Source organism: Genypterus blacodes, unplaced genomic scaffold (genome assembly GCF_046128005.1).
Source record: "Genypterus blacodes isolate CSIRO-AG114 ecotype Tasmania unplaced genomic scaffold, CSIRO-AGI_Gbla_v1 ptg000214l_1, whole genome shotgun sequence".
Lineage (NCBI taxonomy): Eukaryota > Metazoa > Chordata > Actinopteri > Ophidiiformes > Ophidiidae > Genypterus > Genypterus blacodes.
Window position 1 is genome coordinate 2,735,951 of NW_027467013.1, and position 15,453 is coordinate 2,751,403.

Below are 15,453 nucleotides of genomic sequence, written 5' to 3' on the forward strand. Positions count from 1 at the left end.
CCGGCTGTGACCTCGGCTGGCACATATTTTACTGTAACCTCAGGGATCTCCGTGTCTCGCCATTAGTTATTCTCATCCCCTCGTCACCCGCCTCCCAGCTCATTTCCTGTCATTAATGATTTTATAATCTGTCTGACTTGTCTCCCTCTCCCCCCTTCAGCCTCATCCTCTGTTCTCGGGATTTGTACTGTGTGGGTGTATTTGTGGTGTCACTGGAGACACAGTGCAGCTCATAGAGATTCAAATAGTGCGACATCTCAACAAATCAGTATTATATGATTTAAAAAATGGCGTTTAAAGGCGTTTCATATGAAATGATAACACAGAATCTCATCTTTGAGACATTGGCTTTACTCCTACATACATATATTGTATCCAGAGTCTTCAAAAAGTGTGAAGCTCATGTTATCTGTGTGTGTGTGGGTGTGTGTGTCACCTGGTAAACCGTCCCAAAGGCCCCTGAGCCGAGGATCTTCACTCTTTTGAGCTCCGTCTCTTTCAGGATGCGAAGCTGGGCTTGGTTTGGCGCAGTCCCACTGGGCGTTAGAGGCTCCACCAGCTACAAACACACACACACACACACACACACACACACACACACACACACACACACACACACACACACACACAGGAGAGTTGGAGTCAGTCAGCTCTGTAACACACTAAATATATAACTAAATATAATGCTGAGGTGAACTCCTTTGTCAGTCGCTCCCCTGATTACGAGCGCTCCTACAAAACAAATCCGTCCCACCTGTAATGTCTTCATAAATCACAGGTAAATGCTGAGACGAAGCTTAATTATACTGTCAAATCACTGCGCCTGCTTGCTTTAGTTTGGGGAATCCTGTGAGAAATTAAAAAAAAAAAAAGTATAGCTCAGTTAGATTTAATAAATGCTTTCCCAGCGGCTAATGAAGCGGATTCCTCTACCATAATTACTCAGAGTTTGGATTGGATTCAGAGATTGTGAAATGTTAGAATGATGAAAATGGAAATGATCAGTAATGAAAGGGTTTCTAAAATGATGTGGCTGTAGTAAAGCCTACCAGTATTTACCAATTACAGAGGATTTACTCATACATGTACTTGACTAACAGCTGATCTCACGCTTGCTGTGTCACCTGGTCTTTGGGGTCACGGCGGGGTCATCAAGACATACTTTCCCCAATAACAGGAATTCAAATTATGCTCATTACGCCGGTCGGTGTGTTACATGTGACAAAGCCCCCGTGCCCCATTAAGTTTTCAAACTCTGACGCGAGAGATTTAATATGAGAAGCTAAGGCAGAGAGGGAGAGGAGGCGGGAACAACGCGGAGGGTGAGAACCAGGCAGAGTAGGTGGATAATTGCGGAGCTTGAAGAGGAGTTGACACTTTCGTTGTCTCATTACTGCTCAAGTGGAGAAGCGAATGGATGAAAGAGCAGGAAGGAGCGAAAGATTACATGAGGGGGGGAAGAGGAGGAGGGGGAGGGGGAGAGGGAGAGAGAGAGGGGGTGTAGAGCGCGAGGGAAGAGACGCGGGTGGAAACACAAACAACAAGACGGCGACTGGAGAAGCAAGCAGCAGAATTATTCAGAAAATGGAGGAGGGGAGCGAGGGAGTATGGAGGGAGAGGAGAGTGAGTGAGTCCTGATCCAGTCTGCAGCTCTGGCTCCTGCTTAGCGTTTGATCAGAAACAACAGCGACTCTACATTGAAAACACAAATCACCAACACACACACTTCATACACTGAAAAAAATTAACCATTTTGTGTTACAAATGTGCAATATTGACAAGAATCAGAGATTAGATCAGAAGTTGCCTTATGTACCATGGCTTGCACTGGAGCCACAGCTTGAGAACCACTTCTGTAGGCTATTTAAATGTACATGGAGCTGTCCATCACTGTGGTGCTGAAGATGCTGTGCGTGAGACACTAAGTGAGAGCTGTCCGGCCTCCTGGTGCTGAAACCAATGCGTCCCCACACTGCAGCATCAGCCTGCTGTGGCGTCAGACTACAGCTGATACAAATGCAAACGTCACACATGCAGATGTGACACAGTGAAGTGACGCCTGATGAGAAAACACACACAGACGCTGTCTCCAGTTTGAGACGAGCAGCAGACTGAGATCGACTGATGAAAGTGAGAAAGCTACTTTTGATCTGAAGCTCATCAGATTCATCTTTAGACAGAAGACGCATCACATCTTACAGCTAAACCACATTGAACACTTTCATCATTATCAGGCTCCTGTGAAAGTGATGTGATTGAAGCAGCCGTGCTTACAGCCGGTCCATGACATCGTGCCTGAGTGCAGACCAACTTGTGTAACAAAAGGAGACGTAAGCTGTGTGTGTGTGTGTGTGTGTGTGTGTGTGTGTGTGTGTGTAAGTGATTCTATGTGCTGGAGCTGCAGGTCAGGATGACATTTTATGATTACAGTGAAGTCTCTTCAGTGACACTTGTGTGCTTTCAGGAGGGAAAAAACAGCGACACAAGATCTCATGTCTGCCTGTATGGATGCAGAAGTGCATTAGATGACAGAAACCTCATGTTCTTACATTTGCTCTAATGGTATGGGCCCTCCAGCCCTCTACATTACTACACCTCCTCTTTCTCTCTCCTGCCTACACACACACTCACCCACACCAGATGGGACAGCGGTGTCCCCTTGCTGCGAGTAGCTACAGGTACCAATGTCTCCATCTCTCTCTCTGCGTCTACACTCACCTCTGTCTCAAGGAAGCGACGCAGGGCTCTCTTCTTCTTGATATTTTTCCGGCGTAAGGACACGGCCACGCTCAGCGCCACAATCACAACCATGAAGAGTCCACCGATCACCCCCGCCGCTATCAGAGGGGTCCTGCATTGGGGGGGAGGAAACGAGCAGATAAATAAGGCCGGAAAGAACAAAATTATAGTGCAGAGGGGTAGAGAACGTAAATGGCGATGATGAAGACTCTTAAAAACACTCTTCACCTGGAACTGCACTGACATCAACGCTGCCATATGCAATAACACCTCTCAGTGATCTCCCCAACGCGCTCCACAAAATGTGGTCATGGAAATGAGCAGGGATATGTTCTGAAAACTCCCACCCACACCTCGTTTATTAGGTAGAGAAGTAGGGGGGGGGGAAAGTTTGAGTCTTTCTCCCTAAATCAGCAGGAAGAGGCTGTTATCAGGTCTGTATATCCCAAGATGAGTTCGATGCCCCATTAAACGTTATCACAGTAAGCTGACTTCACGAGTAAAGTAGAATAACTCCACTCTTCACCTCACCTCGCTCTGCGGCTTCCACAAGGAGAAAATCACCAGAGTGCGCTTTGGTGATTTGGGGATTTTGGCTTCGTATGAAAAGCTTTAAGGCTCGGCGAAGGACAGAAAGAGTCGACATTCACCGATTGATTCACTGAGAAACGGACAAATATGCTTAAAAAGTATGCCAAAAAATTGTAGACATAACAGTGGAAGTATTTGGATTCACTGGGCCAATAAAATACACTCAGAACTCATCAGATTTAACTTCTGCAGAATGGGATTGTTAAGACAAAACAAAGCACACAAGGAAGCGACACCTGAACCTACTTATAACTGATTATTAAGATGAAAACGGTCCCTGTGTTATAGTATGAAAGTGCAGCCTAGTGGGACACGAACATGAACAAGATAAGATAAGTGCCTGGATCCCTGCAGGAAATCTGATAAGATCAGATGTATTCATAGCAGCTTCAACCCCACACACATACACACACACACACATACACGCACACATACACACACACGCTGTCTGTCTCCAGTGTTAGTTTCCCTTTATCTTGCTGGCAGTGTGTCTAACAGAAAGGCCTGATTTTGATCAATTTCCCTGAACGCTGGTGACATTTTGTACTTGACTTCAGTCACAGATTCAGCACACTGAGCTTTGATTGCTGGATAACAGTTTGGTTTGATTATTTCTATAATCAAACCACATCGATATCAACCATTTGTATCTTTCTGTCTGTAGGCCCTGGGACACTTCAAAGACCAAGTAGAGTCCTTACAGGGGAACATGCACACTTGGATCCTCTGCTGCTGACTGTGTAAATAATGACAGAACACTTGGATGTGACACAAGCAGAGGCGACGCAGCTCGATGGGCTCCATTTCTTCTTCAGAGTTAAAGGAAATCACAGCATCGTGTGTCTGCTTCTCACTCTATGCAGTTGTCAAATGATGCGATCTTTGCTTCGCCTGTAATCCTGTGTCTGTTCTCTGTTTCCTGGGCAGCCGCCATCGCTGCTAAGCACCTCTGTTCAGCTTGGCTCAACCAAACAAACTCAAATGGATTTCTGCTCGCTGCCCGTTATTTACCCTTTGTCGCAATCCACTACAGTCCCGTTTTGTTTTCATTTTTGATGATTTTGGTGGCACTGGTGTGCTCGGGATCTCCAGACCAATTAGTACTTTATGAGTCCTGTGCTTTTAGCTGCCTGCACAGCCCGGCCTGCCTTTTTTTTCTGTTGTTTTTTTAATCATCCCTCAAACCCCAAATCCCACACTCGCTACCAAATTGTTTCCCATGAAATTTTGAATCCATTTTTTGTCAACTGTTAGTGGCATTTTGCTCCCGTTTCTCCCCTCAGAACAAAAGCTAAAGCGCCTTCAATTTATCAAGAACCGGGCAATTTCCACACACACACACACACAAACACACACACAGGGGCGAGAGTGCACATAGACGCATTAAGGATGCGCACAGGGAGTTTTGGCCCCACAGCGATCCATTAATCAGAGTTTGCCTACTGTGCTTTTACGTGTGTGTACATGTGTATGTGTGTTACTGTGTGTGGGAGTCTGCATATTATATAGAGGACAGAGGCAATACATAGAGAGGAGTTTTTCTTTACCTGTCCATCCAGCCAATGCAGTCCTGTAATCTTGGTCCAATGCATCTGATTAAAGAAACACAGGACAAGCAAAGCAGTTAAACACACAAACACACACACACACAGGAGCTGCTTTGTACCAGCAGAGTGGGATATCTGTGATCTAGGGTCTTCACCATCAGCACCATCATCATCATTATAGTTTAGTGGTTGGTCATTCACACTTTACATTACATTACATTACATTACGATCATTTGGCAGACGCTTTTATCCAAAGCGACTTACATTACATTATATTACCACCCTTCGCAGAGGGGGGAGCAATTGAGGGTTCGGTGCCTTGCTCAGGGGCACCTCGGCAGGGACTCGAACCGGCAACCCTCCGGTTCTTAAGCGGAAGCTCTACCCACTCGACTACTGCCTCCCTGCTCCACTTGGGCCATAACCGCAAAGAGAGAACTGAAAAAACGACTTTAATGCAAAACTGCTCCTGCTAAAACCATTCATCATCATCCTCACCATCATCATCATCATCATCACCATGTAGTGTAACACGGCGTGCATAAACTCTGGGCCCACTGTAAATCCCTGTGAATCCCTCTGCGATTGACCGGCGTTAACCTTAAAGTCTCCCACCTGCGTCATATGCTGCGGCGCGCATCAGCCTCAAAGCATCAAAGGCTTTCTGAACGTCGCCAGGTGGTCTCGCTTCCAGGAGCTCGGACCTGTTTGTGCAGCTGTCCCTGTGACAAAGTGTCAGCCTGGTGTTTTCCATTTACGACTACATTGTTATGCCTGAGCGAGCTGGAGGCTGTCACTCAGGAGAGGAGGAATAACACGCAGGGAAGTGACAGAGACTCCCTGTGGAGTTAAATACAAAATGTGTCTTAGCAACCCCCTCCTGAATGTGACACCGAGCGATGGGTGGCGAGCCGGCATCAAAGCGCACAAAGACGCTACCGGCTTCACTTTCTGGTTTTGCCTTTTCTGAACGTTTTTGGCTGATTGTCTGATCATGCACGATGCTGGAATATCTGTCTTTTGTATGTTTGTGAGGATGTGTGTGTGTGTGCGCGCGCGTGTGTGTGTGTGTGTGTGTGTCGGTTCTTTTACTTTATGAGAAAAAACATTCAGTCTGTACAAGAATAGATTTTCGCTGGGACTGCGGTTTAGGAGGACGTTTGGGTTGAAGTGAATCCGTCTATGAAGGTTCATCTCTGCTGACGTGGGAATATTGGACTGGAATTTTGCTGAACTGCTCCAGCGGTCAGGTGGGAATAAACCTTTACACACACTCCATAGAAATAAACTCAATCACTCCGCTCCGCTGATTGCACTTCCTCGACAGGTAATGCGTCAAACGAGGTCTTCGTGAATTGGATGTTACTGTTATTTGTGAGAAAGATGGACATTTTGTTTTTGTTTCTGCAAAATCAGGGACATTCTGTTAGGGTTGGATGGAGAAATTCGGAGTCATACAGTCGGTTAGAAAGCTGCGGTTCGTAAAGCGATTTCTGACAGCGAACAGACAGAACGACCCACCACGTCTCCACTTTCACCGCTGTTTCCTACCAACCTGATATTAGAGGATAAATGCTGAAATATACCCTGGGTTGTTTTGTAAAAAAGGGAGAACAAAACCACAGGACTTTACTGCCGTTTGATCATCCACAGATCAGAGGGAACAGACGTGCCGGATGAGGAACCTGCTCCTTTTAGAGCTTTAACATGTCCCACTCTGATCCTTACAGCTCCGTCCAGTCCTTGACCTCCCTGTACTCACCCCTGGGTGCAGTTACTGTGGCACGGGTGGCATTCATTGTTTGCTTCGGCGTACTTGAAGATGAAGCTGTTGGCACCTTGCACGCCATCTGGACACTTCTCCACACAGTTGGGGCCATCCTTGAAATGCAGGCACTTCACACAGTGTTCTGGACCCTGCAGGGGGGCGAGATGAAGCAAAGACTTTCATTTGAATTTCATACCATTTGTGGGGATTGGTTGATGTTGCCAAGGTGCCCTTCAGCAAGGCACTGGAGATTCAAAGCAGGGTGTTTTCCTGAAAATAAGGGGGGGGGGGGGATTGGATTGTTCCTATACAGCTCAGGGCTCAGAGCTCAGTATTTAAATGAGTTGGGGCAAAAGCAAGTGGAAGATGAGCACTGTGACAAATGGAACAGCAGTTTGGCTCGTTTGCCACATTATCATCTGGATTGCAAATAAGGACAATAAAGAAGAGGGATTTTCGCTTTTCTCCCATGAATGTCCACCATAAAGTCCAACTGCCAACTGTTGCAGCATACGAGTGTGAGAAACCAGATGCCTCCTCTCTGTGCCAAAGGTCCCACAGAAACACTTTCCTTCTTTTTCAAGAGGGAAACTATTTTTATTTGGCCGCTGCAGAGTAAACAGCTTTTCTTTGATGAGAGGCGAGTGCACTCTGGCAGCTGAATTAGTTGTTGCTGCTCTCTCATTATGTCACGTTAGCACATTAAAAAAAAGCTAAATTATGTTGCGAAAAGGCCAAGCTCCCCATCCGCTGATTGATGGGTGCGTTTCAACGTAAATTAATTTCCTAGTGCAGCTTTTTTAGTCGATAGGCGGGCAAAGTTGTTGTGTTTGCAGCAGTTAAACGGGAGGAATCTGAGCGGGAAAGACAGAAGGTGAAAGCAGACAGAGGAGAAACGAGGGAAGAGGCGGGATGAGGAAGTGTGGAGTAACAATGGAGCGAGAGGGAGAGAGAGAGAGAGAGGGAGGGAGAGAGAGGAAGAGAGAGAGAGAGAGAGAGAGAGAGAGAGGCTGGTTTAGGGTGCAGAAGAAGAGCAGGGGAGAGCGAGCGAGCAAGCGAGATCCAGCAGAGTGAGAGAGGAAGAGGGAGGCGAAGGCAGACGAGACGCATAAAGCAGCGAGCGAGCCGAGCAGGCAGATAATAACCATCGCTCACCGCACACACAATGACCATAACAATCCGCCTAGAACACGATTTATGGAGCTAATATAGGCGGGGGAGCGAGAGGCGGAAGGAGGGAGAGAGAGAGAGAGAGAGAAAAAGAGAGAGAGAGAGGGAGAAGTGAAGCGGGCTCACAGGCCGAAAGAAGACCTCAAAACACACACACACACACACAGTAGCTGGAAATACAGTAAGGTCAAACATACAATGATATGGATAATCCAAAATACACACATGATAATCCACAACTGTAAATTATGTATATGAATATTACAGGTGAGACTGAATCTCCCTTTCCTTCTCTCACTCTCTCTCACACACACACCACCACATAACAAGGAGATAACTATGATTTGATGAGGAGGATGTAGGAGTGTGTGCGTGAATGCTCGTTCCGCATCAAGCCCATGTCGTGTGAGAGTACGGGCTTGCATGTGTGTGCCTCTGCCTCTGTGAGTGTGAGTGTGTGTGTGTGTGTGTGTGTGTGTAAAACATGCATTCGACCTGGCTTAATTAGTGTGATGCAAAATGAAAGTCTCTGCTCTCATTGGCTTTATCATTGAGCCTGACATGCCTCCTTATGTATGTGTGTGTGTGTGTGCCCTATAATCACATCTGCCATCTTAATGATCTGACGGAGCAAACGAATAGCAGCAAAGAGCGAGGATAAGGTGGGCCGGATCAGAGTGCCGGCTGTATCTGTGTGTCAGTTTGTGGTGAATGCTGCTTTCAAGGACCACTAAAGAAAGAAGGAAAGAAGGCTGTTGGTGTCTGTTAGCAGTCTCAGGGATGCTAATGTGGAAGGGGCACAAGTTTTATTGGAGGCAATTTACAGTTTTATGGCTAAATTCATCCCCTGCATTTCCAGGAAGCAGCAGGCAGCCTGGGGAGCGACTCCACGTCTACAGCCTCCACATCTACAATATAATAAAGACATACGTAAAAGCCTTCTATGTAAGAACAACCCGTGTTGACAATGGAGGTAACCGTGGCAACTCCACATAGAAAGCAAGGGAGCAGGGCTGGAGTGTGTGTATGTGTGTGTATCTCGGATCTCGTCCTATACAAGCTGTGTTTGTGCCGACTGTCATAACAGTGACGCGTCTCCACGGGGGGCCGCAGCCTATCAGATCAGCGTGTGTGAGGTGTGTGTGAGGTGTAATGTAATTGCTATGGGCTCTGTGGCCATAACATGATTGCTGTAATCCATTTGTGTGCCTCCACCGCACATATGAGTCGACACGAGGTCCCGTGGGTTGCGCTGAGACATTTCCATTACACGCCGCTTTATAGAACGCGCACACACTCACACACACTCACTGGGCTGAATATTGAGATGAAAGATGGTCCGAATAAATATGTAAAGATTTAACTTTTTGGATTCTGTGATTTTTCTTGTTTGCGGTTTGTTTTAGTGGCGAATATTGAGCTGTTTTCTCTCAGAATGTTCAGATCTCCTCCTCCCTCAGCAGGTCAGGCTGTTAAATTAGGTTCAGGGAGTTCATTTTAAAAGCTTATCTGTAATTTGTTTTAATCTCCATATTGCATCTGCCTTCTGTAAACAAAACAAAGAAACAGCGATTTCTCCCAGATAGAAGCTTTGGGTCAGAACCTTTCTCCTCGACGCCGTCTACACTCTCTATCATGGATCTCCTCCTGATAACAACAACATTGTTTTATGAAGCTTTTATAAGATCTCAATTTTTTCTTACATTACAAACTGTTATCCTTATTTTTCCGTATTTTGTCAGATTTTTCGTTTTCTTAAATGACATTCAGATTCTTAAATGACATGCAGATTTAGCAGAATCAAACTGACAGATTTTCCGCAGTAATGAATATGAATAAGGAAGATGATGTCACTGTTTAGAGTTCGTCTCATTTTCACATATCTGATTTTGAGGTAATGATGGTTAAGGTTTGTCTTTATTCTTCTTCTATTGATGTCCGAGATCACACACACACACGCACACACACACACACACACACATACATTACAGTGGTTGTGCAAAAATGAAGTGAAATCCTGTTCCATGGTTCTCTGCTGCGGGAGGAAATCCTTTGACATGGTGTGATGGAACACAAAGGAAAGCCTGGAGCTCCTCTGGCTTCCATCTGTTGCAATTCAGCCTTCTCTATCAAACAGCAAGATGAGATTTTGGGGCGAAAGCACAGGGTCGTGGCCCTCATGTGGCCGTGTGTGCAGGAACACAAGAGGCCGGCGTAAATGAAGGTCAGGGATTTGGTTTACTTTTTTTCCCCAGTTTTCCATTTTTCTCATGTACAAGCTGCCACGTGTCTCAAAGGGCTTGCACAATCTAAAAAGTTTGCAGGACTACGGAGGTCTTATGAGAAAAGCACCATGCAGAGCAATTACACTTCAATGGAATTGTGTCCCAGAATGAGTTGATGGCTGACATGAAATCAAAACCACAATCATACATACACAGAAACATACAGCACGAGCAGCGAACACACACACTCTGTAATGAACCGGACGAATAATGCTGATCTTTGCACTTATCAGTTTTCCCTTTGAGTTGGATCATGAGACATAATCAATGGCCGAGCTGAAAGGCACCGTTTGGCTGCTAATACACTAATTAATCATGTTGTCATGGTCACCAACAAAAGCTGAAGCTCACTCTCTTCTCTGTTTGTGGCGAGGGAAGATCTCCTCTGGCCTAAACTTTATGTTTAACTTACAATAACTTCATTGTTAAATCTGTGTTTTGCATGTGATTACATAGTGACTTTACTCTTTTATACTGAGAGTTTCAGTTGTATTAAATATCTAAATATCATAACTTTCATGCTGAACTAGGTCACTTCCATTGTTATTCTGGAGACATTTGGTGTTCACTTGCTGCAGGCCTCTGAATGGACTCTTAAGGATCCATTTAGTTCTATCCTCAAAGGTGATAAGATAGAAGTCCTAAATTTAGAATTTCATGGAAAGAAGCTTTTAGAGACTATTCCATTTGTTAAAGTGAACGATGTCTAAAAACACAGCCTGATCGTTGAATTGTGAAATTTTGTAAATTGGTAAATGGTGGAATGTTTGGGTCTCATAGGTTTGTCTCATATCAGGTTCCTTCAGTAGGAAGTGCTACAAAGACAAAACAACAACACAAGATACAAAAGGCAGGTTCAACCACACCAACAGATCCTCACTTTAAACTTTTAAACAGCACATCAAAGTTGCCGTTCTCAAAGATGGAAAAATTCCGCAATTTTTATGGTGACTGCTAAAATGTCTGACAAACTCAAAGTTGCCAGAAATCGTCTCAGTGCTCATGACTCCAAAATGACTCAGCCGCTCACCTGCAGTTGTTGTTCTCAGATGGTTTTTGATGAGCAGAGAAGCTTCCTAGACAGACAGCAGCACTACTTACTGCTGTTGCCATGGTATTACGCACAGGACTAGGAACACTCAAAACTAAAGCTCTGACTGGTTTCTAGTACCAAAGACAAGGAAGAGGAAAGAAGTATCTTTTATAAACAGCGTCATGTATCAGCTCAGTGCCTCTTTGGGTGTAAACTTACCGGGCCTTGGCACGTCAGAGAGTGATCTTCAGCTCGCTCGCACTGGCCATCGCACTCCACGCACATGGAACTGTTGGCATACTCCCGCATATCCCTGAGAACAAATCAGTGAGGGATTCAGGTGGATGGAAGAGAGAGAGAGAGAGAGAGACAAAATGAAGGAGTAGGACCATATTTGCATGTTTGAGAGAGATGATGATGATGGCTGTTATCCAGTCGCCGTACAGCAGCCTCATCCTGGATTCCTCACTGAATCAGTGAACTAAAAGCTGTGGGATGTTCCTTTACTGGTAGAGTTAGTTAGACTTAATTCTATTGGCTCACAGGAGGTAGGAAATCTAAAGTCTTTATGAAGTCCACCTCCATCAGCCCTGCAGGCATCTCCTCCCTGCAGGCGGTAGGTGATCTCCAACACACTCTAGCAACCATAAGGTGATGAAGGTCAAGGGGTCGTGCATGTGAGAGTGAAGGAGGGAGGATTTGTATGCAGGCAGACACGCAGCCCTACCCAGGGGCTCATCTCAACACAAGAGAAGCTAATGAGCGCTTTGAACACTGTGTCGTTTAGAGTTATGGCCCATTATCTTTCATCTGCATACGGTTTACAGTAGCACATTAAGGTTTCACTGCATGCCACAAGCAAACATCAAACTTCAGCTTTTTGTTTTTGTTTCACATTTGCTCATTTTTCATCATTTCCAAATAAAACATTTCTAGTGTCGAACATATTTTGACTTTAATGTTAAACCAACTAACAGAATCCTCCATATAGAAATCAACCGAATGCAAACAAGCACAGAGCATGAGGGAGAAAATAAAGTGGTTAAACAACAGGTCCAACGATCAATAGAATACATTCATTCAATCTTTTCTGTTTTCATGAGCAGGTCCCATAACATGTTTACAGGAGCGTTTGATTTCCCAGAACCCTACGCTGTTCTCGCTTCCTTATTGTGAAACGGAACAAGAGTTTGCGAATGATCTTTTGGAATCGATAAAGTCTGAATCAATTGGGGTTTCACGTTGTCATCTCCAGAGCACTGAAGACAGATGGAGAGAGATAAAGGGAGCGAGAGAATCATCCATAGTGGATAGATGTGTCTGTCTGAGTCTGGCCAGCGTGAGGCTTTATAGGACGCGACACGCTGAAGACGGAGCGCCGCGAGGAGCCGACGACAGCGCCGAGGCTCAGCGTATGCACTCAGTATGCTACAACATACACTTATATATGTGTCAGTGAGTTACATCATGGACACACACGTACTCGTCTCTCTCTCTGTGTTTCTGACTGTCTCTCGCTCTCTTAGCCCCCACCCCCACCCCCTCTCTGTTTCAGTCTCTCTCTTTGTCTTGCTACCTCAGTCTCAGTTTCTCTCTCTCTCTCACACACACACAACATCTACCCCTCCCGTTTCACCCACAACACCCACAAGCGTTGTAGTTAATTAGCTAACTGCAGTATTGATACCATCACTCAGTGGGTCGACCCAATTGAAAGCCGTCGCACCTGCGAGGGGTGCAGCATTTTCAAAAATCAATTAAATTAAGTGCTTTGTTATTCAATTTCTGCAGTCCCCTAATAACAACAATACACCAGTGTGGCCTCAGAAAGCCATTACGTCGGACCGGAGTGTGACTGAGCTGGCACTTTGCTTTTTCACAGCACAACAAAGAAAATGACTTTCGGGTTCTTCAGCTTTGGTCAGAGAAGAGAAACAGTTTGATTCTTCACTGGAATAGGAAAAGAACACCGAGATCGTTATAAACCCTCTGGAATCTAAATCAAATTAGTATTAATTGTGCTTTTTCTAGTCTTCATAAAAGCTTTGTGCAGCGTGGGAGGTCAGCCTTTATCTGGGTGTAAAAGCCTTTACTGCTGTAGGTGGAAGCACCTAAACTAGAGCAAGATGTTCTGCTTTCTGTGTTATCTATGTGACACAGGATCACTCTAACAGGAGGACATACTGATATTGATTAATACATTACTCTCTTTTAGTCACAACACTGCAAATGTTGTATGTGGTATGTATGTACACTGAGTTCTACAGGTCTATTCTACAGATCATGAGACTGTAATGGCTCTGTTAAGTGAATAATCGAAAACATCACAACACAATGCTCACGTTTACAAAAATCAATATCAGTGACCTCATTTAGACATTATTTCCCCAAGAATCATAAAATCACAGGAGGTGAAGGATGAGGGATTGGAGTGTTAAGTGCTGATGTGCCAGTTGTGCCGGAGCTGGTGGTGGTACCGGTGTGCAGGTGGACAGGTAGGCAGGGCGTGGCCCCGTGCGCAAGCATTGACTGTGACACGCAGTGACACGCCTAGCCCCCCTGCCCTAACAGCACCTTCAGGTCCACCTCACTTCTCCTCCACTGGAGCGCCCAAAAACATCCAGTAAGATCCGTCGACTCACACAAAGGAAAGACTCGTCACCTTCCACTCTTACAAGGACGACTTAAGGCTTTACTTCATTTCCCTCAAAGTAACCTTAATTGTGACTCTGCAGGGGTGCTGTTGAGTAATGAGACTGGGATCATTACAACTAAACATCTTATCAGAAAGTGTTGTTTTCCTCCCACCCCCACTCCACAGGCTCCACATCACCCATAGTAAACTTAGAGTCAAACCTTAAAACTGAGAGCCTGAGGTATTCTGACTGCACTTTAACTTCTGATGAGCAGGTGGCGCAGCAGTGCCTCCTGCTGCTGCGGATTATTGAAAATTAAACCACTCCTATCCATATGTAAAATGGATGAGTTCATTCATGCTTATATTTGTCCCTGATTAAATCACTGGAGGAGCAGCCGCCTCCCCTCCACCTCGCCTGAAAACTTATCACACTCAGTTCTGTACAACACCAAACGCAGAAGTCATGTCAGCACAGTGTGAGCATCCTGTGCCTGTAATCTGTTAGCTATATCAAATGCTGATGCATGGGTGTGTGTGTGTCTGAAGAAGTAACTCACCCTCGATAAAGGTTGCAGCTTTTCACACATGTTCGTCCGCGGCTAAAGTAACGGCAAGACAGGCACTGGTCTGGACCGGGACCCCAACACCCCGAGTCTGAACACTGAGAGTCACACACCATACGCGCCATGGCTGCTCAACCACACACAGACACAGACAAAAAACAAAACAAGGAAAATATCAGCACGTTAAGCACAATGTCACTGCAAAGATAATGCTGTGTCGTATTCTGAATGTTGCCAAAAACAAACAACTTAAAGAAATCTCCCTTATTGATATACGAAGACACAGATATTATAAAGTCTAAAATCACAAGAACAGTGTGGACAGTGTTCATCATTCTGAGGAGTTTAGACATATCATTTTTTTTGCTGTGCAGGTAAAATGGTTCCAATTTTGGCTCTTGGCGACAGTAATTAGTCATCAGCGTACACAGTAGAATGTGCTCACTGTGGAGGCGGCCAAGAAGGCAGCTGTGTCGCTCCATTATAATAATGCTGAGCCAACAATGACGAAGCACAAGGAAGACTCAGACAGCACCTGCAGACATCACGCACGCTAATGGTTGTTGAACATACAGTGAACTTACACAATCTAGTCTGAATCCTCAATGTGTGTGTATCAGAAACACAATAGGCTGCTATACAAGTACGATATGAAAATACAAACACATTAGCTGCCATTCATCATTGCATCTGCATAAGTGATTCAGCCTTTGTTCTCTCATCTCCTCTCCTCTCACGGGATAGAGAGGGACGCAGATACATCGGGGAGAAAGGAAATGGCTGAAGAAAACCACCTCTGCTGAGCTTCCAGTAAGGGAAAGACAAAGAGAGAGACAGACTGGGTGGGAGGCGTAGGGAGACAGGGTTGGGTGACGTAACTTTGAAGCACCTGGACCCATCAAAACCATATGGACTTCAAACGTTTGGGACTTGGCTGGGATAAAAACCCTCATCCAGACTCAAAGAAGAACAAGGGGGCCAAAAAAATGAAAATGGGAATAACAAACTTTTAAACCAAAGTGAGGTGGTGTTGACAGACTATGGGGGGGTGAGGGCAGAGTGTGTGTGATGGCCCTCCCTGTACTCCTCTCTCCTCTATCAAAGGCAGCATTGAAAGC

General features: G+C 45.3%; 1 protein-coding gene across 2 annotated transcripts in view; it reads right to left on the bottom strand.

Moving 5' to 3' along the window:
- Positions 1–15,453, bottom strand: part of erbb4b (erb-b2 receptor tyrosine kinase 4b) — a 234,144-nt gene that overhangs the window by 43,172 nt on the left and 175,519 nt on the right. For both annotated transcript variants that reach the window (XM_076169827.1, XM_076169826.1), the window contains exons 13-18: positions 14,330–14,462; positions 11,354–11,447; positions 6,641–6,795; positions 4,878–4,922; positions 2,719–2,851; positions 437–559 (exon numbers count right to left, since the gene is read on the bottom strand). In XM_076169827.1, coding sequence (XP_076025942.1) covers positions 437–559; positions 2,719–2,851; positions 4,878–4,922; positions 6,641–6,795; positions 11,354–11,447; positions 14,330–14,462 — 683 coding nt within the window. The remainder of the gene's footprint in view (positions 1–436; positions 560–2,718; positions 2,852–4,877; positions 4,923–6,640; positions 6,796–11,353; positions 11,448–14,329; positions 14,463–15,453) is intronic.